Source organism: Amaranthus tricolor, chromosome 15 (assembly GCF_026212465.1).
Source record: "Amaranthus tricolor cultivar Red isolate AtriRed21 chromosome 15, ASM2621246v1, whole genome shotgun sequence".
In the NCBI taxonomy this organism is placed as follows: Eukaryota; Viridiplantae; Streptophyta; class Magnoliopsida; order Caryophyllales; family Amaranthaceae; genus Amaranthus; species Amaranthus tricolor.
In genome coordinates, this window is record NC_080061.1 from 9,324,632 (window position 1) to 9,349,418 (window position 24,787).

Here is a 24,787-nt window from a genome sequence, read left to right on the forward strand (position 1 = left end):
TGGCGTCAAATTGTTCTCCTTCCTAGTCATGTAATGAGGAGTATCACAACCGATGTGAAAATCAGAATTGACACCATCTTTGGTAAAATTAGTGGTAGATATCATGCTTGATTTTCCAACCTGTTTGTTTAGGCTTTTTAGCTTGCTTTTTTTCGAATTTTTAAAGCAAGTAGTATAATACTTAACTCTCTCCGTCCTAGTCATTTTGCATTAATTGTTACTTTAATTTGTTTTACTTATTTTGCATGATTTTTATTTTTGTACAATGACCCACCATTTTCATTTATTCTTATCTATACATTTTAAATCTCTTTTAATTTCATCCACACAATTAATTCTCTTTATTCATTTATTACTAATATCCACTTGTTTTTTAAAAATTACAAGTTTTCTCTTTGATCTAATTGACTAGGGCAGAAAAAGTAGGTTTTTTCCCTTTGTATATCCAATTTAAGGCTTAGAAAATGTCTATCCTAAATGGTTCGCTTTTCTCCCATTTTAATTTGTATTTAATCCATTATACGTCTTGAAAGAAGTCTATTCTTAAAGGTTCGTCTCACTCTTCTTTTGATTTGTACAAAGTGTTTTTTTTGGTAACAAAAATATGTTTTACCAAAAAAACTAATATTTTAATTTAGTTTCATATTGTTAAGAAGTTGTTTAATTGGTAATTGGTTGTTTGTTGATTTAGTTACTTTATTTTAACCAACAAGTAATGCATTGCCTTTTTAGTTAGTTGTTAAGCCAACTATACAACTCAACTGTCAATAGAGATATTAGGTAAACTTAGCAATCGACTACTGACTATTCATAAAAAAAATGCTAAACAAGCTAAAAGCCATAAAAAAGAATGCTTATAATAATTTTTCTTTTTGGCTTAAATGTCAATTTTTTCAATTGGCATAAAATTTATTTAACAAATAAGCTTATCAACAAAAAGTTATATAAAGCAGTTATTTCTTTATAACTAAAAAGTAATTTTTTCCAATTGGCTCAAAACTCATTTAACAAATACTTTAAAATTATTAACTATTTAACAAATTAATAAGTTAAAAAGTCAAAAACAACCAATAAGCTAGCTAAACAAGAGTATTCATTGAACACAGAGAGTATGAAACAAGATCAAAACCAAATAAAATTGATGTAGTGGACTAGTAGTAGTATAACTCTTAACTTAATACAACATGTTCACCAAATTATCCAAAAGCAAAAAAACAACAATTTACAGATAATCATTTTACTTTTGAAGTATAATTGGGTCCACCCAAGAGCTTAGTAGAAATTTTGCTCCTATAAAAACACCTCAATTCTCTTCTCTCTCTCCTTCAATTCTCCCTCAATTCTCAATTGGGTTTTCCCCCTTCTTTCTCCCTTCTCAATTCTCATTATTTTACAACAATTTTACCCAAAAAAAATTACCCATTTTCCCAAATTGTTAGCAAATCAAGGGCACAACAAGACACAGACACTAAAGAAAGCAAATTTGACCAAATACTCTTTTTCATACTACTGTCCACTCTCTAGTCTACTCTCAGTTCTACACCAATACCTTTGTATTTTTAGTTTTTTACCCTCTTCTTATTATTATAAATAAATTATAAAAAATTTAAAAATGGCATTAAAGAAAGAATCTTTTTCTTGTTTTAATTCTACCCTTCATTTCAGATCTTAATAAGACCATAAATTAGTTCTGAAAACCCTCTTAAATGCTTTAATCATTATGGAGTACTTCACCTTTCTAGTTGTTGTTTGTTCTTCAAAAATGGTTTTTTTTTTAACTAATTAAGCTAAACTACTCTTTCTTCTCAACGGTCACATCCATCACTTTACCCTTACTTTCTTTTTCTGATAAAAAATTGTTTTTTAAGAAAAAATGGCACAAAATAATGAAGGAAAAGCAATGCCTGAATCTGCAGACAAGAAAAAAGAACAAACATTACCATTTTATCAGTTATTTTCATTTGCTGATAAATATGATTATGTTTTAATGAGTTTGGGTAGTTTAGGAGCTGTGATTCATGGGTCTTCAATGCCTGTTTTCTTCCTTCTTTTTGGTGAAATGGTTAATGGGTTTGGTAAAAATCAATCTGATCTTCAAACCATGACTCATGAAGTTTCCAAGGTATGATTTTTATTACCAATTTACCCATTTTTTATTTTATTTTATTTTGTTACAACCATTTACTTTATAGATCTCAGATCTTTTACTTATAGTAGTTCCTTTACAATTTGGGCAGTATGCTTTGTATTTTGTCTATCTTGGCCTCATTGTATGCGCCTCCTCTTATGCCGGTGAGTTTTTTTTATTTTTTTATTTTATTTATTTCAAGTTTTTTACTTAATATTTTCTTATGAGAAGTATTTAATAATACAATTAAGTCAGAAATTTATAAGAAAATTATGCTTGATTTAGCCTTATATAGACAATAATTTAATTGGTTGGAAATATTTTAAATTAAAAGATTTTATGATATTTTCAATGTTCAGGATTTGTGCTTTAAATCTTCATACATAGGATTTCTACTTCAAAAATGCACAATTTACTAATTTAACTGTGAATATTATTAGTTCAATTTTCTAAAGATATAAAGATTGTGATTAAATGAATGCTACTCTAGCATAGTGCAAAAATGCGCTAACAATATCGCGGTTATAGAATAGTGATAAGGTAACATCATAACACTAAATTTCAGCCGAAACCATAGAGCGACAACAAGCCCGTTTTGCATCGCGTTAGTCTCGTTGTAAAGGTTTTCAAAAATAACAAATCGATATTTCCGGTGTTGTAAAGGGCTAAAAAACGCATTTTAGGTCGTATTAAAGATATCTTATGGTTTCGACTGATATTTAACGTGACTATACGTTCATTAGTTCATCACCATTTCGTTGCCGCAATCACGATCATTACCGCATTTGTACTCTAAGGCCGAAAGCCTATCATTTCATATCCCTTTATTTTACCCCTTTACAACACGGTAAATATGAGTCCGTTTTTAGTACACATAAGTGATGATGGTGAGGTGAAGATTAAATCAAAAAGATGCATGTTTTGGTACTAAGACTTGACAAAATTCTTAGTGTAGTATTCTTTAGTGATGCAAAGTTTCATATCAAACCCACTTGTTACTTTGTTAGGTGTAGGCTTTGCACGTGGTCCGTGGACCGTCCTTTTGTCGTTTCTAATCTTTCATCTGTCAATTTTTTTCTTTCATATTTTTCTGTTTTGATAATATCATCCCCACCCACATCCCCATCACTAATTCTAATGTTTCTGATTCTTTTAATTATTACTATTATTTTATCTGTATTATTATTTGTGGGGTTGAATCTTGAAAATTAGAATTTGTTTGAGTATTGGACATATTTTGATGGTTTATTTTTGACAATAATTGTAGAAATTGCTTGTTGGATGTACACTGGAGAAAGACAAGCAGGAACACTAAGAAAAAAGTATTTAGAGGCAGTTTTAAAACAGGATGTTGGATTCTTTGATACAGATGCTAGAACTGGTGACATTGTATTCAGTGTCTCTACTGATACTCTTCTTGTTCAAGATGCCATTAGTGAGAAGGTTTCTTTCTCTATTCCCTTATTCTTTTTGGTGCTGTTCTTGGTATTTTACGGGCCCTAAGCAAACTGAAAGAAATAAGCCTTCTGAAGGGTCGATTCTGAACTTTAACGGGTGTTTGAAAAAATAACAGAGACGAACACTATATATTATAATTATCATTATAAATGTAGACGTGTCATATACTTCTTACTTGATAAAAAAGCTAATCATAAATTGGAAACTTTTTAGTATCAACTTCATTAAACAAAATTTTAGATATTGGGGCCCTTTCTAATTCTGGGTCCTAGGCAAATGTATACTAGGCAAATGTATATTTTTCTATGGTCAGAAACGGTCCTGATTGTTTTGGCTAACTTAAGGTTTTTTTGATCCAATGTACACAAACATCTATCGTTTGCTTGGGTGTACGTATTAACCTATGTTACTTGGACTCGAGTACTGATGTTGGATACTGGTACGTGTCCAAGTGTCATATACGTCTAAATATTGAAATTTACGTCTAAAATAAAGTGTCTAAGTGCCATGCCAATGTCCTAGCGTAAAGGACCGGACACAAGTATGTGAAGCCAAAAGAAGAGTAAGAGTAACATAGGTATTAAAATATAGCATAGGTCAATTGTGTGCCGGGCATTTGACTACATCATCTTGAGAAATATCGTTAGCATAGTGTAAAAACAAGGTTGTGTCGCATTGGAATAGCCACATTGTAAAGGTTTTTAAAACAAACGATCCTATATTTACTGTGTTGTAAAGATGTAAAAAAAAAAAAAACGTTTTGAGTCTTATTAATAGATATCTTATGATTTGATCGATATTTAAGCTTTACAATAACCAAAAGCGCTCGTGGCTCAATGGATAGAACATCTGTATGTAGAGTAAAAGGTTTGAGGTTCGACCCCTACTGGGCGCAGATTCAGCTCGGGGTTTTTTGACTGCGACCCTCTTTACTCCCTCCCTCCTTGAGAAGTACGGATATAGTATGTCCGCATCTTTCAGGAAACGAAAAATCCTCACCCCGGACCCTGCCTTGGGCTGGATACTGGGATTGTCCTTTTTTTAATCTCGTTACCGCATCACTGTTACGTTATCGCGATCGCGACCGTTAATGCATTTTTACTTTATGATGGTTAGTATTACCATATCGCCACTGTATTATATAGGTCTTGAGCTTGGCCTGACCTAAACCGCATTTTTGTACAATGGTCTCTACTTGAATTGTAGGTTGATGGTGCAAGTATTAATGTACGGAGGATAAAAACACAGTTATGAGTAGACATGAAAACTGGTCTAAATGAACAAGTTGTGAGGTCAACAATTGCGGAAAAACATTAAACTGTGTAGTACAAGTAGATATGATTAAGCCAATTTTAATAAGTGTGAAGGCCCACAAGGCTACACATTCATTAGTGTTATGAAGGAGCACGTTAGAAAGCTGCCTTTAGGGGAGGCCTTATGTTAAAAACTTTAATAGGGCTTGCTTTCATGCTTTGGTACTGTGAATAGTGAGTACTTTCATGACTTTTAATATTAGATCGACTTTTTATTTCAGTTGGAACATCGATGTCAACATTTTGACATTCCGACATTTGATTGAAATGCTTAGTCTTTTCACTCTAGGCCAAGTTAGGATTTGGGATACTATACACTCATACACATAAAATGGTTAAATATGACACTCTAATTGTGTATTATTTGGTTTAATTTCATAAGATTTAACAATCCTTTTTCTTTATGATGGGCAAATTTTAAGTTTTTTGTTAATTTTAAAAAGTTTTTAGTAAAAGATTTCCTGAATTCATAATTTACATTTCATGTAAGTTCATTGAAAAAATTGAAGTTGATCTTTTGACGTCCTATTTCTTCTTCTGTTTTTTTTAATATTAAAAATTTTGCCCTCGAGCTCTCTAGTAAAACCCTTTTTAGGTGCGAGGCGCTTAATAGCATTGTAGTCGTGGAATATTGTAATGATACATTGCTGACGAGTGTGAATGGAAACGATGTAGGTGGGTAATTTCATACATTATCTTTCCACATTTTTGGCTGGATTGGTTGTTGGGTTTGTGTCGGCATGGAAGCTGGCGTTACTTAGTGTGGCGGTTATTCCTGGAATTGCATTTGCAGGAGGTCTTTACGCTTACACTCTCACCGGACTGACTTCTAAGAGTCGTCAATCATATGCCAATGCTGGTATCATTGCTGAACAGGTCAGTCCCACACTTATTTTCTTTTGCATTTATTCAGAACCAAAAAAATAGAAAAAAGGTGGGGCAGTTGGTGAATGAGGAGATTTGTTAGTGAGGCTTTAGGTGCCATGATTTTGAATGTGCTGTGTTGGGACAGTTTTGGCATGCTACTCATGTTTTTGGCAAGCTGGCTTTGTTTCTTTATCATCATTATGACCCTTTTGCATTGGAAAAGGATATGAGTATATATCATTTATCAAACAAATGATTTCATGTAAAGTAGTATATCTTTAAAAAATTGTAAATGAAGCTAAATGTTATGAGTAGTGTAGAGGGATTTTGACTAACATATAAGCTTAATGGGCTGCTTCTCTTATAACCAATTGGTTTTAGGATAAAACCTTATCAGGTTTGTGTGCAGTTATCTCTCCACTTGTGTGGGTTTTGTTGTGTACACTGTACAAGCCCAATGATAAATTCATCAATGAGAACTTGGATTAAGATTTTCAGTTGATTAACTTTTTAAAAAATTTTATAGCATATAATTTTTTTAAGTATGAAAAACTTTTTGTGTAGGCCATTGCGCAAGTTCGGACTGTTTATTCGTATGTAGGGGAGACAAAGGCATTAAATTCGTATTCCGATGCCATTCAAAATACGCTTAAACTTGGTTACAAGGCTGGGATGGCAAAAGGTTTGGGTCTCGGATGTACTTATGGCATTGCTTGCATGTCGTGGGCACTTGTTTTCTGGTATGCTGGTGTTTTCATAAGGAATGGACAGACCGATGGAGGAAAGGCATTCACCGCCATTTTCTCTGCCATCGTTGGTGGCATGTAAGATTGAAATACCTAAAGAGTCGTCTTTTTTACCGATGGATCACAAAATATTTGTTTTGATTTACTCAAATTTGTCATTACAGGAGCTTAGGTCAGTCGTTCTCTAACCTTGGGGCGTTTAGCAAAGGAAAAGCAGCTGGATACAAGTTGATGGAGATAATCAAACAAAAGCCGACAATCGTCCAAGATCAAGCCGATGGTAAATGCTTGGAGGAAGTTAGCGGGAATATAGAGTTCAAGAATGTATCATTTAGCTACCCTTCCCGTCCGGATGTCATGATCTTTCGAGATTTTTCATTGTTCTTCCCAGCGGGAAAAACTGTTGCAGTGGTAGGTGGTAGTGGTTCGGGAAAAAGCACTGTTGTATCCCTGATTGAGAGGTTCTACGATCCTAATGACGGTAAGTTAAAAATTGTGTTTATGCTATAATATCGTAGAAACGAGCGTTTTATCGAAATATGATGCTTGCATTACAGGTCAGGTTTTACTAGATAATGTCGATATTAAGATACTGCAATTGGCATGGTTGCGTAGTCAAATTGGTCTGGTGAACCAAGAGCCTGCGCTCTTTGCCACCACCATTCTCGAGAACATTCTTTATGGAAAACCTGATGCGACGATGGCTGAGGTTGAAGCTGCTGCCTCTTCTGCAAACGCTCATAGCTTCATTACGTTGCTTCCAAACGGATACAATACCCATGTACGAATTTACATTTGAAAATTTTCGGTTTTCCATTTTTATGATTGAATGCATTTTTGTTGATTGTTTTGAATGGGAATAATGTAGGTGGGTGAACGGGGAGTTCAACTTTCAGGTGGTCAAAAGCAGAGAATCGCGATTGCTAGAGCAATGTTGAAGAACCCTAAAATTCTCCTACTAGATGAAGCGACAAGTGCACTAGATGCTAGCTCCGAGAGCATCGTACAAGAAGCACTCGACAGATTGATGGTGGGAAGAACAACAGTGGTTGTGGCTCATCGTCTTTCCACCATCAGAAACGTTGATACTATCGCTGTAATTCAGCAAGGACAGGTCGTCGAGACAGGAACCCATGAGGAACTAATAGCTAAAGCCGGTGCATATGCCTCATTGATCCGCTTCCAAGAAATGGTTGGAAACAGAGACTTCTCAAACCCTTCGACACGCCGTACACGTTCATCCAGATTAAGTCAGTCTCTGTCCACCAAATCATTGAGCCTTCGATCAGGAAGTTTGAGAAACTTGAGCTACTCGTACAGCACTGGTTTTGATGGTCGGATTGAGATGGTTTCTAATGCAGAGTCAGAACGGAAGAATCCTGCACCACGCGGGTACTTCTGTCGGCTTCTTAAGCTGAACGCACCCGAATGGCCTTACTCCATCATGGGTGCTGCAGGATCAATACTCTCGGGTTTCATCGGTCCCACTTTTGCTATCGTGATGAGTAACATGATCGAGGTTTTCTACTATCGGAATTATGCTTCAATGGAAAGGAAGACTAAAGAATTTGTCTTCATCTACATAGGAGCAGGACTTTATGCAGTTGTTGCATACTTAATCCAGCATTACTTCTTTAGCATAATGGGCGAAAACCTGACTACGAGAGTTAGAAGGATGATGCTGGCAGGTAGTATATCCGTCTCGTTAGCTTTTCTTACATGGGTGATATGCATAATCATTGTATGATGTTTTATTGGTTGAATTTGATGCAGCAATAATGAGGAATGAAGTCGGATGGTTCGATGAGGAAGAGCACAACTCTAGCCTCCTAGCAGCTCGGTTAGCAACTGATGCAACGGATGTAAAATCAGCAATCGCGGAGAGGATTTCCGTTATACTACAAAATATGACCTCTCTTCTCACATCGTTTATCGTTGCGTTCATCGTGGAATGGAGGGTTTCACTTCTCATATTAGGAACATTCCCACTTCTTGTCCTTGCAAACTTTGCTCAGGTAAGATTACTATGCAAATTTAACCTCTTTTCCTCTTCCCTTCTCCCTTTGCTTTAGTATCCTGTGAAGAAGTTATTAGGATGTGCAATAATCTACAATGATCATAAGCCTTTTTTATTTCAACCCATATATGGACATCAATTAAAAACATGGGTTTGATAATTAATGTATATTTTGGGTCGAAATCATGAAATTTGTTAATAGACAAAATTATAAGAAACTATCTAATTTATAGGTCTATTTGCAAAAAACTACCCTATGTGTTTTTTTGCAAAAAACTACCTAATGTGATATATTTCTCTGTAAATGACTGCCACTTAACAGAAAGCGTTAATTGACCGTTAAGTTTGAGGGTTTGACTAATTTGAGAGGTTAAGTTGTCTATGTGACAGTATCTTATTGGTCCTTGTATTTTTAAATTATTTAAAATTAAAACACATGAATTAACAAAATAAAAATAAAAGATATTTGACGTCATTTTATCCATAATAACGATTTTTTTCAAAAAACAGACGTCGCGATTATCCTTATGGGGTAACTCTTTCGAAAATCCGGTCGAAACAAGTACTTATTTGCCTATTTTCTGATACGTCAACCGAAAAGATATTTAGCGTCCTTTTTACCTATCATAAAGATATTTTTCAAAAAACGGATGTCGCGATTATCCTTATGGGGTAATTCTTTCGAAAATCTGGTTGAAACAAGTATCCATTTGCCTATTTTTCGATACGTAAAAGATATTTAGCGTCGTTTTTACCCATCATAATAACATTTTTTCAAAAAATGGACGTCGTGATTATCGTTATGGGGTAACTCTTTCGAAAATCCGGTCGAAACAAATACTTATTCGCCAATTTTCCGATACGTAAACCTAAAAAATATTTAACATCGTTTTTACCAATCATAATGATATTTTTCAAAAAACAGACGTCGCAATTACCCTTATGGGGTGACTCTTTCGAAAATCCGGTCGAAATAAGTACTTATTCGCCTATTTTCCGATACGTAAACCAAAAAGATATTTAACGTCGTTTTTACCTATCATAATGATATTTTTTCAAAAAACAGACGTCGCGATACCTATGGGGCTTTTGAAAATTCGGTCGAAATAAGTACTAATTTAAAAATATGAAGACCAATGTGTTACTGTCACGTAGACAAGTTAACCTCTCAAATTGGTCAAACCCTCAAATTTAATGGTCAATCAACATTTTCCGTTAAGTGGTGGTCATTTGCAGAGAAATATATCACGTTAGGTAGTTTTTTGTAAAAAAAAAACACATAAGGTAGTTTTTTGCAAATAGACCTATAGATTAAGTAGTTTCTTATTAGTTTTTCTTGTTAATAAGACCGAGTCTTATCACGCTTATACTATATCATACCATCATGCTTTGTAAATTCTGCTTATAAAGCCAGAGTCCGGGGTAAATGACATAGAAACCATACTCGTACAAATATGTACTATCCAACACTTGATAAACCAAAAAAATATATACTATACTAAAATCATATGCCAATGGGAAGAAAACTCTAATAATTTATAAAGTATACCCATCATTACTTTTATCCCGACTCAAACTCATGACTTCTCGATCATACATGGACAACTAAACTTGAAAAAAAAGGTGTTAGGCAAAATTGTCAAAGACTAATTAATATAAGGTGGGAGTGTCAGGGGTACCCTGCAATTCTGGGCTATGGGTTCTGGGCTCTGAGTTCTGGGTTCTGGGTTGTCATCTCTGAGAATCTTTTAATTTCATTACATGCAAAGTAGTAAACGACAAACAGGTAAAACGACTTCCTCTTTCCACGCATCTGCCTTGCACGTGCTTCCTTTTCGTTTCTCTTTCCTTTGGAAATCTACACTAACCACTTTTATTATAATAATGCGTTTTATTCTGGACTGCAGTGCATTATTTTTATGGATTTTTATTTTTTTTCATTTTTTAAAACCCTCCAAAGATTATTTATTTCTATGAGCACAATGCCATATTTCAAGTTTTTAACTGTATATTTTCTATACCTGTTTGATATTCTGATTAGGGATGTTCATGAAAATTAATAAAAATTGAGTATTTTATTTTTAATTTTTATTCATAAATTTATTTTAAAACGAAAAGATAACCAATACTTTTAGCTTTTGAGCCAGTTCATATTAAGTCGTCTTACAATGAGACGGTCTTAATTAAAAATTTGTCAAATCCATATAGTAAAGAGTAGGATCCAAAGAAGATTGAGTAACAGCAATCATAAACTCAAAATGATTAGGTTTAGTCTTAGAGCCTTAAGAGGTCATTTAAGGTGACCAAAGTTTTTTGGTCTTCCCATTTTTATTTTTATTTTTATTATTTTTTTTCTCTCTTATAATTATGTGGTTTTCATTTTTGGTCAGACCAAACTAAAATGAACCATACTCTCTCTCCTCGTTTTTTTTAACGAGTTTTTAATTAACTTTCTTATGGCTAACACCAAAATTTAGTTACCGTTAAATATGCTCTTATGATGGCTCCCAAGACCCAAAACCAACTTTTAATGCTAAATATGATGGATTCCTAAAAATAGAAAATGTGATTTTGATTTATAGACCAAATATTTAATTCCTATATTCCACCAAGTCTCATAGGCATTTGGTATAAAAAAGAATATATAAATTGGTACTTTCTTGTTTTTATTTATTTTTTTCATTCAATTTTTTTTTTCAGATCTCAATAAAAATTTAAAATTCAAATATTTTTAATGTGAGTTTTTAAAAGTTGATATTTAGAAAATATATATTGAGATTTAAAACGAACATCCATATGAAAATATTTTTTCATATAACTCGATGAGAAATCATAATTAAATTTTGACATATAATTCGTAAATTCTATTCGAGAAAAAACATATGAGAATAAAGTAAGTATTTTATAAAAAAGTATAGAAATGTGTAGTTAAAAAGGGTAGAATGATGTGCAAAAAGGTAGAAAAGACACGATTTAATGAGACAAATTAAAAAAAATTGAGTACCTTCATAGATAATCGATTAGTTGGTGTAAGATAGTTTTCACGCGATCTCTAAGGGTGTAGACTCTGATTATTGTTTCCTTTACTTTCGGACAAAAATGTGGAGAGGAGCCGTGAGTGAATTCTAGATACTATTGTCTCTCAATTTATCCTTCTCCATTTATTTGTCTTAATTTTTTATAATCAAACAATAAATGATTATGTACTTTCTTTGTTTCACTCATATTTAATTTTTTTATGCAATTTAATGTGTTATTTTAGTCAATAAAAATTATAAAAAGTTAATACTTCATTATAAAATTCTGTAATCAGACAATTTAACAAGATTTCACTTAATTATAATTTTGCTTATGCATTAAGTGTAATAAATATAATATTATTAATTGTAGTGCAATGAGTATTTCAAAAAGTAAAAATATTATCTTTCTTATTTTAAAATATCCCATTATTTTAATCTTAAATTATCAATTTTTTAGTATCATGTCACACAAATGTAATGTTATCTTTTTGTTATTCAGTTGTTTCATTTAGTTTTGGTACACTATTCAATATACTAATTCAATTCTAAATATCTCTAATTGTACATAATTAAAAATTATAAAAATTTAATATTAATAAAATTAATTGAGACGCAGGAGTAGTGATTTAATAATAGAAAAAAAAGGAGCAACTGTTTGTGTTTGGCAGTGATATAGTATGGGAGAGAAATAGGGAAAGCTATGTGAGAGTTTCAAGAGATTCTAGTGATGAGTCAGACAAGCCCGTGATCACAAGCTTTTATTTTCTGAATTTTATGCTCCCACACCGTACCAAATACTTTTTCTGTTTTTTAATTGCAGCCAAACACTTTTATATGCTTTTTTTTTTAATCAATTTTATCTCGAGAGTTATATAAAATTAAAAATTATACAAATTTGATATTATGAAAATAGATATCGAGATGAATAAAATAAGATCCCACATGACTATATTTTTTTCTCGTATATTAGCCGCAACATGCAAAATAAGAAAGATTGTTTAGAGAAATAACAAATATATTGACGAATGAGAACATCATTAAGGAGTAAGGGAGTATTTACTTATAAATTTTAACCGATAACCCAAAAAGTAACTAACCAGAAAACAACGCTAAAATTTAAATCAAACCCGATAGAAACCTGATTTTGAAAATTTAGCATATTTTTCTAAAATTTTTAATATTTTTAATTTCATGTCATTATGCTTAGGCAAGACCCATGTTTTTAGTCAATTTTTGCTTTTCAAGTGAATATTTCTTTGCCGAAGTCTTACAAGAAAAAAGATTTCTCCCTTGAATCATACCAATAATTTACTTTACTGGAGCAATGTTCAGTGTGTCCTTGCTCTAGTCTGCAGCAACTTACATTTTCCGTATAAGACATGGACTACATTAGACCATAGATTTATTACATCTTGTAATCTTGTTGCCTGCAAACCAATACTATTACTAGTATTTCATGTTTTTATATGCTTTTTCAAATATCAACAGGCTAATAATCTACAGATAGTCTTGAGTGGACTTAGTACACGCTAAAATAATTTGTACCAACCTTAATGCGGTAGTAGACTAGATGAGCGGATACTAAAATGTGTAGGTCATTGAGTGCAGAGCAAGTAAATAGAGAGTTACGAGTAGTGCATAACGAAATCAGTGTGCACTAAGTCTATGTTAGTCTTTGTCCGTAATCTATGTCATTTACTATTTGTCGTCATTCTTTTAGTAACGTTGCCATACAAGTTTGTTCTTGACTCTCCCGAACGTTTTCTAAGTAATCTTATGATCTTTCTTTTCTCCATTCTTCAAGAACAACATTAAAAAACAATCATGAACAATCGTAAGATTAATCTTTTGAGCTATAAATTCGAACAGAGGTGTATAAATGCATGAATATTCTAAGATAGGGGAAGATAGGGGGAGTTTGGAATCTATTTTCAAAGCTAAGTGAGACGTCATAGTCTTACAAGAGCTAACGAAGAAAAATAAACGAAAGGTGTAGATGATTATAACCATACATGAATGTGAAATTTGTAAAAAAAATTCATGTGCAAGTTACCATAATATTGTTCGTCCACCCTCAAGCCTCTCTTTTTCTTTTTCTGTATGAGTATTCATTACCACCGCAATGAGTGGTAATGAAAACTCGGGAAGAAAAAGACATTTGGACGAAAGCATAAATTTTCCTTCATAATTGCTTATAAACATAAAAATCGTAATTGTATTTGATATACACGACAAAACGTATTATTTGAGGATTGGAAGTATTGTTATTACCTATTAATCAATAATGACAATTCCTTTTGTCCTGAAACAATTGTCATTTTAGTAATGAAATTTGTAATTAGGACTCATAATTCAGATGGAGCCAATATGTGCTTTAAGACCAGTTATAAATAGTGATTATCCTACATAGTTATCTGGTTTCCATGTGGTTTATCTTTTAAGATACCCCTTTAGCCAACAATGTAACCCAACAATTCCTTAACTATCACTGTCTTATAGTGACTTGCATACTATCTTCTGTAATAAAGTAGGATATTGTTGTTGAAGGGAAATGGTTGGCTTTATGCTACATTACGTTTATCCCCGATATTATCTGGTTTAGTCTAATTTAGTGTCACATGATTCGCTAATCTCCTCGCAAATCAAAAAAAGCGAATTATTGTCGGTTTTGAGCTATACTTAGACAAATTTGAGTGAATCGTGAATTCAAAAGGCGAATTAGCTAGTGAATCATGTTACTGGTTCAATTGAATTTGATCCTTGTTTACCAACATTTTGGTCGCGCCATTTATATTATTGGATGGACCGATGGGAATGCTCCTATGCTTATCTTTATGTTATCAGATTGTTTAATTATTCGGCCTAATTCCTAATGATTTAATCACTAAATTACCTTTGTTATTTTGTCAAATAGCCTAATATAAACAAAAGTTGGTATTATTCTAGGTAAATATCCCCTAAGTTCTTATTATTCATAGTTAATCAAAAGTTGGTATATTTGTAGGAAAATCAGTGAAAGTTTGTATTATTCACAGTAATTTTTCCTTTATATTATTGGATGGACCGATGCGAATACTCCTTTACTTTTCTTTATGTTATCCGATTGTTTAATTATTCGGCCTAATTCCTAACGATTTAACTATAATGTAAATTGCTATATCGAGAATTGAAATGTATTTTGCATTTGCGTTTGCAGCAATTATCGTTGAAGGGATTTGCAGGAGACACGGCAAAGGCACATGCAAAAACAAGTATGATTGCAGGTGAGGGGGTGAGCAACATTAGAACAGTTGCAGCTTTCAATGCTCAGGAGAAGATCCTTTCCCTCTTTTGCCATGAACTTCGGTTTCCACAAAAACGTAGCTTTCATCGTAGTCAAACTTCTGGCAGTCTCTTTGGGCTATCTCAGCTAGCATTGTATAGTTCAGAGGCCCTTATTCTCTGGTATGGTGCCCATCTTGTGAGCAAAGGTCTTTCGACTTTTTCGAAAGTCATCAAGGTTTTTGTAGTTCTGGTCATCACAGCCAATTCAGTCGCTGAAACCGTAAGCTTGGCTCCTGAGATCATACGGGGTGGAGAGGCCGTGGGGTCTGTTTTCTCGATCTTAGATCGCTGCACAAGAATTGATCCTGATGATTCAGAAGCAGAAACTGTTGAATCCATTCGTGGGGAGATTGAATTCCGCCATGTCGATTTTTCATACCCTACTCGCCCTGATGTCCTGGTGTTTAAGGATTTCAATCTCAGAATCCGGGCAGGCCAAAGCCAAGCCCTTGTTGGTGCAAGTGGGTCCGGAAAGAGCTCAGTCATTGCGTTAATTGAGCGATTCTATGACCCAAATGTCGGAAAAGTCATGATTGATGGCAAGGACATCCGGAGATTAAACCTAAAATCCCTAAGGCTCAAGATTGGTTTAGTACAACAGGAACCAGCGCTTTTTGCCGCGAGCATCTTTGACAACATTGCATACGGGAAAGAAGGGGCAACCGAGGCAGAAGTAATAGAAGCAGCTCGAGCGGCCAACGTGCATACGTTCGTAAGTGCATTGCCAGAGGGCTACAAAACCACCGTTGGTGAGCGAGGAGTTCAACTTTCCGGAGGTCAGAAGCAAAGAATCGCCATCGCTCGAGCAGTGCTAAAAGACCCGGCCATCCTATTGTTGGACGAGGCTACAAGTGCCTTAGACGCGGAGTCAGAGTGCGTGCTTCAGGAGGCCCTCGAGAGGCTAATGAGGGGCCGTACCACAGTTCTCGTTGCACATCGACTGTCAACTATAAGAGGAGTTACTAGTATAGGAGTGGTGCAAGACGGGCGCATTGTAGAACAAGGTAGCCATTCCGAGCTCATCAGTAGGCCCGAGGGAGCGTATTCTCGTCTTTTGCAACTTCAACTCCACCATGTGTAACCAAACAAAGTCTAATTGTAGTAAATTCTTTTTAATGATGGTGATGACCCATGATGGTGATTGCTGTAGATATGATGGGCAAAGTAAGGCTATTTTTAGAAATTTTATCTTTTTTTCACAAATTTGATTTCTAAATGGCGAAGAAATCATTGTATTATGAATGAAGGGTTCAGAAAAAAAGGAAGTGTTTGCATGTGAGCTGGGTTTGATTAGTTTTTTGATGTAGGCTCACACTTTATTACCTTAAGTGTTGAAAACTGGAAAAAGATCTGTAGAAGACCTTTCCAGCATAACTAGAGGCTGCCTTTTATTTTTAAAATATTTTGTAATATTAAATTAAACTCCTTTTTTGGGATCTTACCTTTTCTCTCATCCAATTCCATGTGTTTTTATTAGTATGAATTTGATAATGTTGTACTTCCTCCATCACTCTGAGTTTTACATCATATGACTTAAAAACAACGTATATTTGTAAATATGGTGCAAATTTAATGATACGAGATAAATTATTGACTGGCTTTACATAAAGACATTCACCAATAATGAAAATTAGATGAATAAAAATAGAAAGCATTGGTTTTGCAGACCGTTAAAGTGTTCATCATTAACGAAATATAAGTTGTTATGTCACTTTATAAACTTGAGGAGTAAATCTTAGGTTTTAGTATTGAACCTTTTTTTGGTTTTGTATGTGAGTTAGCTCTTCTCCTCTTTATTTGGATTGCCCAGAAATATGCCAATTCAACTAAATTTAGACTTTGTTGTTGAAGTAATAAGGATTTATGTAATAACAAAAGAGTCTATATATTCAATTTGCTATATTACGTAAATTAAAGTGAGAGTTTTTTTAGTGTAATGTAGCAAAATTTAAGGGATGGATGGAGTATAATTTACGGGGTTTATACAATCATACACTAATTAGTATAGAAACCCGTGTAATGCACGAATTTATTAGTATGAAATATATAAATATATAATTTCTAAAAATAATGCAAATATATATATTATTGTGATTAAATTGATTGAATACATGTTTTCTAAAACAAAAATTAGATACTGCTTTGTTTTTAAACTATTTATCAAATACATCACATTTTCATTCAATTGAACATATCAAATTTTAGGTTAGGCATATAGAATTGCTATAATAAATTATACAAATAGTTTACTTAATTTTATTCTAATTTGAATAAATTCAACTTCTAAATTAGCTAATATTTTTATGTAATAAGCTATTATCCACTAAAATAATTCAATTTGTTAAGCCTTCTTAAGAATGACATTTATCATTTTCCAACATTTTTATTAGTATGTATGATAATGTGTAGATGAGTAATTAAAGAGGACCATGTAATGAAAAATGACTACTAATAATAAAACATTTACTAAGATCACAAATTTTTGTGAAATACGGTCTCTTTAAGAGATCATTTCTAATTGGAACGATCCATTAGGGAAAATATAGAGTAAATGTAGGCAATAAGTTTTAATGGATTTGGGCCTGAGAGACATCTCTCAGAAAGACGGTCTCTTAGGAGACTGGCCGCCGATTATTTTTTAGGAAAATAATATATACAACCCCAAGAGCTATAATAAGAAAGAATCTTGTATTTTTTTATGTAATTTATTATAGCTTTTTCTTTGAAAACATAAAGTTCTTAATTATACTTAATTATTTTAACAATAAAAATTTTGTTAATTTTTATATATAGCTCTTAGGACTGTAAATATCATTATTCTTTTATGTATCATATAAAATTCAAAATTTTGTAAGTTGGTATTTGAAAATTGAGAATTGAGACATTTAAAAAGCTCTCTAAACCTATACAAAAATATATTAGATAGTCATGTAATTTTAGACAAAAAACACACTCGTTCCGTTAGTTTTACTGTTATGTTTCTTTTTGTTTTTTCACTTTTAATTTTTTACTATTTTCAAAACAAATTTTAGGTCTTAATATATCTAAATATACTGTATAATACTAAATATTTTTATACATTAAGACGAATTTGACAATATGTACATGATTATATTTGATTTTCTAAATATCTTTCAAATACATTAAGAGTTTCTCTCCTAAGTGGAATATTAAAACGCAAATTCTTATATGAGATGATCTCACCGTTAGACATGTCTTATGAATGAGTTATATAATTCCATAATACAAATTATTTGTATATAAACTTTTTGTTTACATGTCGTCTCACCGATATACAATTTATCACCAAAATATAGCTCATTATTAAAAAAAATTTAATAAATGAAAAATAAAAGATTGAGGAAAAAAGTGCCGACATGAACAACTAGACTACTAATTAGTAATCAATGAAGCTAAGATGGAGTTGCAAGAAAAAAGAGTGGTTCATAATGTGCAACTATCATAATGATAGAAGGATTGAAGATGAACTAACATGAGTACACAACCCCTAAAAGATGCGCATGCTACATAATTGACTCTAAAGTTTACTACTTTTTTCACATTAATTAAATGAGTTTAAAACATAATTAATTAATGTCTGGCCTGATTTTATACGATCATAACCAAGTTGGATAGCCATCTTTAAAGCTTGTACCAAGCTCATCTATGAGTGAACAAATATTGTACTATTTCTAAATTAATGTTGTTAACCGATAATATTTAAATTATGTATTCTTTAAATTATATTCATAAAAATATTATTAATATTAACATTAACATAATTTGATTTTCTTTTAAATTTAACCTTGACTATGATACTACACTCAAAAATAATTCATATAGAAACATTTAATTTAGAACCCAAACATTTAATCGATTCTCCCGTCAAAAGGCCGATAGAAAGCTTTATAGTGAAGGGTACGAGTAGTCGAGGGAGACCTAAGAAGTCGTGGCTTGAACAAATTAAGAACGACTTGAGTGAGTTGCATCTCTCTGAGGTCTGATTTGAGTGAACTAATAATTTCTTTGGTTGTCTTCCTTGCCCTAATATCTAACTTCTTCTTACACGCCCGGTTTTGTCCTTTTTATTCAACGGATTTATTATTTTGTTTCAGCCTAGTTTTGGCTAATGTTATTTTATGCAGGTAGTTTTGCTTTTGAAGCTACGGTGTCACTCATTTTTCTCTAATACAGAGGTCTTATTTTTAGGGGTAAAATTAACTGCATTCTAGCGACACCCTCTTCCAAAGAGGTACAAGTTTAAATTTTGTCACCATTTCTCATCAAAACCTTGTTGTTGAGCAGAATGTTAGGTTGATGATGATGACCTCTAAACTTTTTACATAAGAAGCTTTTAATAAGGGCAACAATACATTATAGTGAACTCGTATAAAAACTCATGCAATGCACGATACTATTAGTATAAAAGTATATATAAATATAAATTTTAAATAGGGATGTAATTATATATTATCAATATAAAATTATAATATTTCTTATAAGATCAATAGAGAATTTTAGAATATGTAGTACTTTTAATGAAAAAAATCTCATACTTCTTAAGGTAAATTTGGGTAATCTTCCAACAATATAATCATAATAATTTCTTGATTCTCAAAATAATCTTTAATTATTTTATTTCCTGATGAAATATTTTAGATTTTAGACTTCTAATGAAGAAACTTTATTAATCAGTAAATGCTTCAACAAAATAAAGCAAATATATATTACTCATAAATAAAGAAATAAGTTGATGTTAACTTTGATAAAAATTTTTTCATATGGCAAATTACTATGAAAATGTCATGTGAAATTTTATAATTTTTTTATTAGAATGTATGATGCATAAAAGGGGCAATAATAGTGCATAATGATAATTTATGTAAGATGGAGGTGGCCCGATCCCCATGAGTTGCATAGCTTAGACCTTTTCGTGCAATGATATAAATCACTAATTGAAAAGCCATGATAGGGCATGAAAAAGGTTTAATAAGGTCTTGTTATCTTCTTCTTATTAGTTATGATTTTAATCAGCTCGGATTTAACTCGATTAAATTAGTTTTAATTAATTTTATGAATGTGATAATTAATAAAGAAATAGTAAAAAAAAAAATATACGTAGCTAACAACCTAATTAGTCTTCATAGATACCATGTCAAATGTTTAATAAAAGCTTTGTTTGCAAAGTTTGTTGGATAATAGATAAAGTAACAATTTACACCTAAATATAGATGGCTATACAAGAGTATAACATAAGCTATATGTCAACGGGCTGTTTTTTCTCACCTAGCCCGGCCCAGCCCAGTGTTTGATTAGGTCTAGTATACAATAATAATAAAAGACATCGGTTAGTTATATCAAGCTAGAATTTAACAAAGACTTGATATAGATGGTTAAAGTGAACAAATTTTGGTCTAAATCGCAAACTAAATCAGATAATTCGTTGTTTTAGTATTTAGTTTGGTCTACGATTTAATTAGTCTAGAATGATTTTTTGCGTTGAAAAATTAGTATTTTCGATCTGGTTAATGTTTTTAATTATTTAACCCGATTTGTTGAAAAGTCGTACACCGGGGACCGGAAACTGTTTTAGAGTAGAATATGGCAAACGGAATAATTGTTAAGATTGTGTTAAGCTTTATATAATTTATGTTTCTGTTCATTCCAATTAACTTTTATCCATTTAAAGTTTAAGTTCTACATTTTTCCATTCTAGAAAATTTTTAAAAAAATGTTTTATATGGTAGCAACATAATTTTATGAAATGTTAGTGATAGCAAATCTTAAAAATTTCTACAGAATAACATTTATAATATTGTATTTAAAGCTACAGTAACATTAGAGGTGTTCATTCGAATAATCGGGTCGATTTCGGATGGGTGTCATTCGATTCGATTGTATTTTGGATCGGTTATATTTCGGATGCGTGTTGCGACGGGTCATACTCGGGTCGGGTCGATTAGTCACGGTTCGATTGAAGATCGGTTATTCGAGCTATCGGGTTAGCATCAGTTCAGTGTCGGTTGAAGTACGTGTCGAGTTTCAATTGGTCTCGGTTTGTCATCGGTTAATAATTGGTTCAGTTTTACCGGGTACAGATCGGGTTCGGGTATTTTTCAAGTATAATTCGGCTACGAATTGCGAATTACTAATTACTATTGATCGAGTCAGTATCAGATTAAGTTCTTAGTCATTTTTTAATTGATGATAAGGTTCCTTTACTTAAAGCAAAATAGTGAAAATGCAAATCAATTAGTGATCATTATTATATTGTTACTTTTACTTGTTTGACCGGAAATTAAAATTATAAAGTTCTATCAATTTTCATATAATTCGATTAAAAGTAGTTAAATAAATATTGAACATTGATTATTAACTCTAAATATATGAAATCATGTATTTATAGAATTTATTTTATTAAAATATTTATGACTTTATTAGAATAACTAATAAGATGATTGAATATGAGTCAATCATACTTCTATGTAAAAAATTGGTTCAGGTTTACAGCAGTTCAATCTAAACTTCTTAAGTCGGGTTGGATATGACTCGGGTCAGTCATTATTAAGTTCGGGTAATCTCGGTTAATAGTTACGTGTCGATTAACATAATCGGTTACAGCTCGGGTACAGTTTTTCCATTTTCAGTTGTCAACCGGTTTGGGTATAGCTTCGGGTCGGGTAATGTCAGTTCGATAAACCTACAAAAGGAACACATTTTCGAGTCGGTTTACTTTCGGTTTCGGATCGGATTTTCGGGTTGGGTCACTTTTGAACAGTTCTAAGTAACATTAATGGAATAAAAACGTTAAATTGTGAAATTTCTTAGAAATATTCTATATGGTAACAACATACTTTTATGAAACGTCAGTGGTAGCAAATTGTAACTATAAAATCTACTTTAGCTTTAAGGAAAGAAGACAAGGGCAAATAAGATAGAAATATTTCACAATTTAACGACAATTAAACGTTTTTAGCCCATTAATATTACAGTAGCTTTAAGTACAATATTACAATGTTATTTAGTGGAATTTTTTTAAACATTTACTACCACTAACGATTCATAAAAATATGTTTTTACCATACTGAATATCCCTTAAAAAAATTTCTATTAATTCCTACTGATTTCATTACATCATTATGTTAGGTTTTGCTTAATTATGAATTATTATATGTTTTATGATAATTATGACTTACATAGATTTAATTGAAGGCGTAAAATTTTAACATAAACAAATACATTACTATACATTAGGCATGGCCACGGTCCGGGTTGGTCCGGTTCCGTTCCGGTTCCATCCGGTTCTGGTTCCACCCGGTTCCGGTTCCATATGGAACCTGTCGCGAACGGCTCCGGTTCCGGGCGGTTCCAAACGGTTCCTTGGCGGTTCATGAGGCGGTTCCGGCGGTTCCAACTCACGGGATGGGCGGGTCGGACCATCGGTTCCATTTTTATTTTTTCTTTAAATATTTGTATAATAAAAAAATACTATAATATCGCCGACGTACCTTTGATGATTACTTGATTATTAGCGAAATTCATTGCATGTCAAGTTGTCATCGTTATTGAAATATTTACTAAAAAGAATGGAAAAAAATAAATTAATAAGAAACGAATCAATGATAATGTCGATAAAGATGATTAATAAAAAAAGAGGGAGAAAATGGACTTGAACCTAGTACCCAAATGAATACTAAGCTGCCTACGTATCCCGAAGGAATCAAAGCCCATGTAGTTCTTTGTCATACCTTTTATTTATAGTTGTTGAATGTTGATTTATCGTTGTCGCTTGTCGGATTGATCCTATTCGTCTTCGTCATCATCATGTGGTAGGTTAGATGCTTCCGCTGACTCTCCTCCTGATGATGATGCAGATGTATCCATCATCATCCATGGATCATCATCGTCGTCTTGATCATCATCATTCCTTAGTCCTTGTGTTCGAATCTCCGCTTGATCCCAATCTTTCTTGCAAACACATATTTGAATACTATGTGGAGCAAGACGAGATCGCTTTTCATCCAAAACTCTTCTACCTGCACTAAAAGCAGACTCCGACGCAATTGTTGACGCGGGAATTGCAAGGATATCCTTTGCAATTCTCGATAAAATGGGAAATTTTACAGATTTTTCTTTCCACCACTCCAAAATATTATAGATACTTTGGTCTATTTCAAAGTGGTGTTTAAGATAACTATCTAGTTCTAAATATGAGGTCGAGGAAGAAGAAGATGATCCTACAAAACTATCATCTTGACTCATTATGTTAGCTATTACCGAATTATAGTAAGAGGGACGTGCCGAAACGCTAGCACGCCTAGACATATCGTGTTTCGGGTTATACACACTAGCGTAAAAATCATAGAGTTCTGCTAAATATTTTTTACATGTTCCTACATAATTATGTACATCACTAGACGGGCGATCTAACGATTGGTAATAAAATCCTATTACTTTAGTAAGGACCTCAATTTTAAAACGTGGGTCCAAAATGGTTGCGATTCCATAAATATAAGGAAAATCGGTAAAATATGTCTTCCATTTTTCCATCATATCTGCAAGAATCGGCCTCAATTTTGGGTTAGTATCTTCATGTGTATATTTAAGGAGATGATAAAAAATAGTAATACATTCACTTATTACTAAGTGAACGTTCGGTTCATAAACATAAGAAAAAATCTTAGTCGCGTGGTCATACGCTTCTAATATGTTATGTACACCTATAGCTAATTCCCAAGTGTCATCAGCTATGAAACTATCTGTACACTCACTATATAGTTGTGTTATTACTGGACGATAAGCAATCGCCTTTCTTAATAAATCGTTGGTTGAGCCCCAACGTGTAGGAGTATCTAATGACCAATACACTTTTTAAGTTGGTATTGGTCACATAATTGTTTATATCGTCTTTTTATCTTTCCGATCCTAAGCCACTTCACTATATCCCTAATTGGTTCTAATAAATCACTTAATTGTTTTATGCCTGCTTGGCAAGATAAGTTAACTATATGCGCACAACAACGTATGTGTAATAAGCTACCCCCAAGGATTAAACTAAAAGCAGGTTCGTTAAACAAAAGTTCTATACATTTAATGTTCGCGGTTGCATTATCAGTTGAACAAAATGTTTTATCTAATAAGTTCCATTCTCTACATATCTCTACTAATCTATATTTTATGTTTTCACCGGTATGTCTTTCTGGCATTGTCTCAAAAGCAATTATTCTTTTTTGAATAATCCAATTTCGATCTATCCAGTGTGCTGTTACACACATATAAGGTTCTAAATGTGGGGGAGCAGACCAAATGTTAGTTGTTATGCTAACCCTACCATTAAACGATTTAAACATTTCAACTAATTCATAGCGCATTGATTCGTATAATTTAATTGTGCGTCTTTTAAGAGTGCTCCTAGGGATTGCTCTATATTGTGGTTGCAAATTTTTTCTAGTGAGACGCTCGTATGCCCTACTTTCACCGTGGTTAAAAGGCAATTCATCACAAATTATATACCTAGAAAATTCATCAATCATGTCATTACGATTATATCTAAAAGGCATACCTGTGCTGGGAATGTCCCATTGTGTCTGTCGGCTTCCACTTGTGGTCCCGCTGCCGCTTGCTGCATGAGTTTCTTTTGTGATTCCATGCTTCTTTGCCAAATGTTTGTTAAAAGATCCCGTACCACCACCTAACACGTATTCACAAAACACAATAAATAAATGTTTATAAAATATGAATATATAATGTATGAATGTATTATGTATGTATAAAAAACTTAAAAAGTATTTACCTCTGGCGAAACTGTATGAAACTAAGGGCTTTACTCCTTGACTTTCACAAATTTGACAAGTGCATAAGAAAATATCTGGATTCTCGGTTGGTTCTTTTGTGAAATACGACCACACATGTGA

The 24,787-nt window shown here is 32.7% G+C and overlaps 1 protein-coding gene across 1 annotated transcript; it reads left to right on the top strand.

The window, feature by feature from the left end:
• The first annotated feature begins 1,306 nt into the window (after nucleotides 1-1,306).
• On the top strand, nucleotides 1,307-16,331 carry LOC130800911 (ABC transporter B family member 19). The gene is made up of 10 exons (XM_057664644.1): nucleotides 1,307-2,122; nucleotides 2,238-2,292; nucleotides 3,396-3,571; nucleotides 5,575-5,775; nucleotides 6,331-6,590; nucleotides 6,677-6,993; nucleotides 7,070-7,293; nucleotides 7,381-8,200; nucleotides 8,286-8,527; nucleotides 14,746-16,331. The coding sequence occupies exons 1-10, from the start codon at nucleotides 1,874-1,876 to the stop codon at nucleotides 15,952-15,954; spliced, it is 3,753 nt and encodes a 1,250-aa protein (XP_057520627.1). The 5' UTR covers nucleotides 1,307-1,873; the 3' UTR covers nucleotides 15,955-16,331.
• The last annotated feature ends 8,456 nt before the right edge of the window (nucleotides 16,332-24,787 follow it).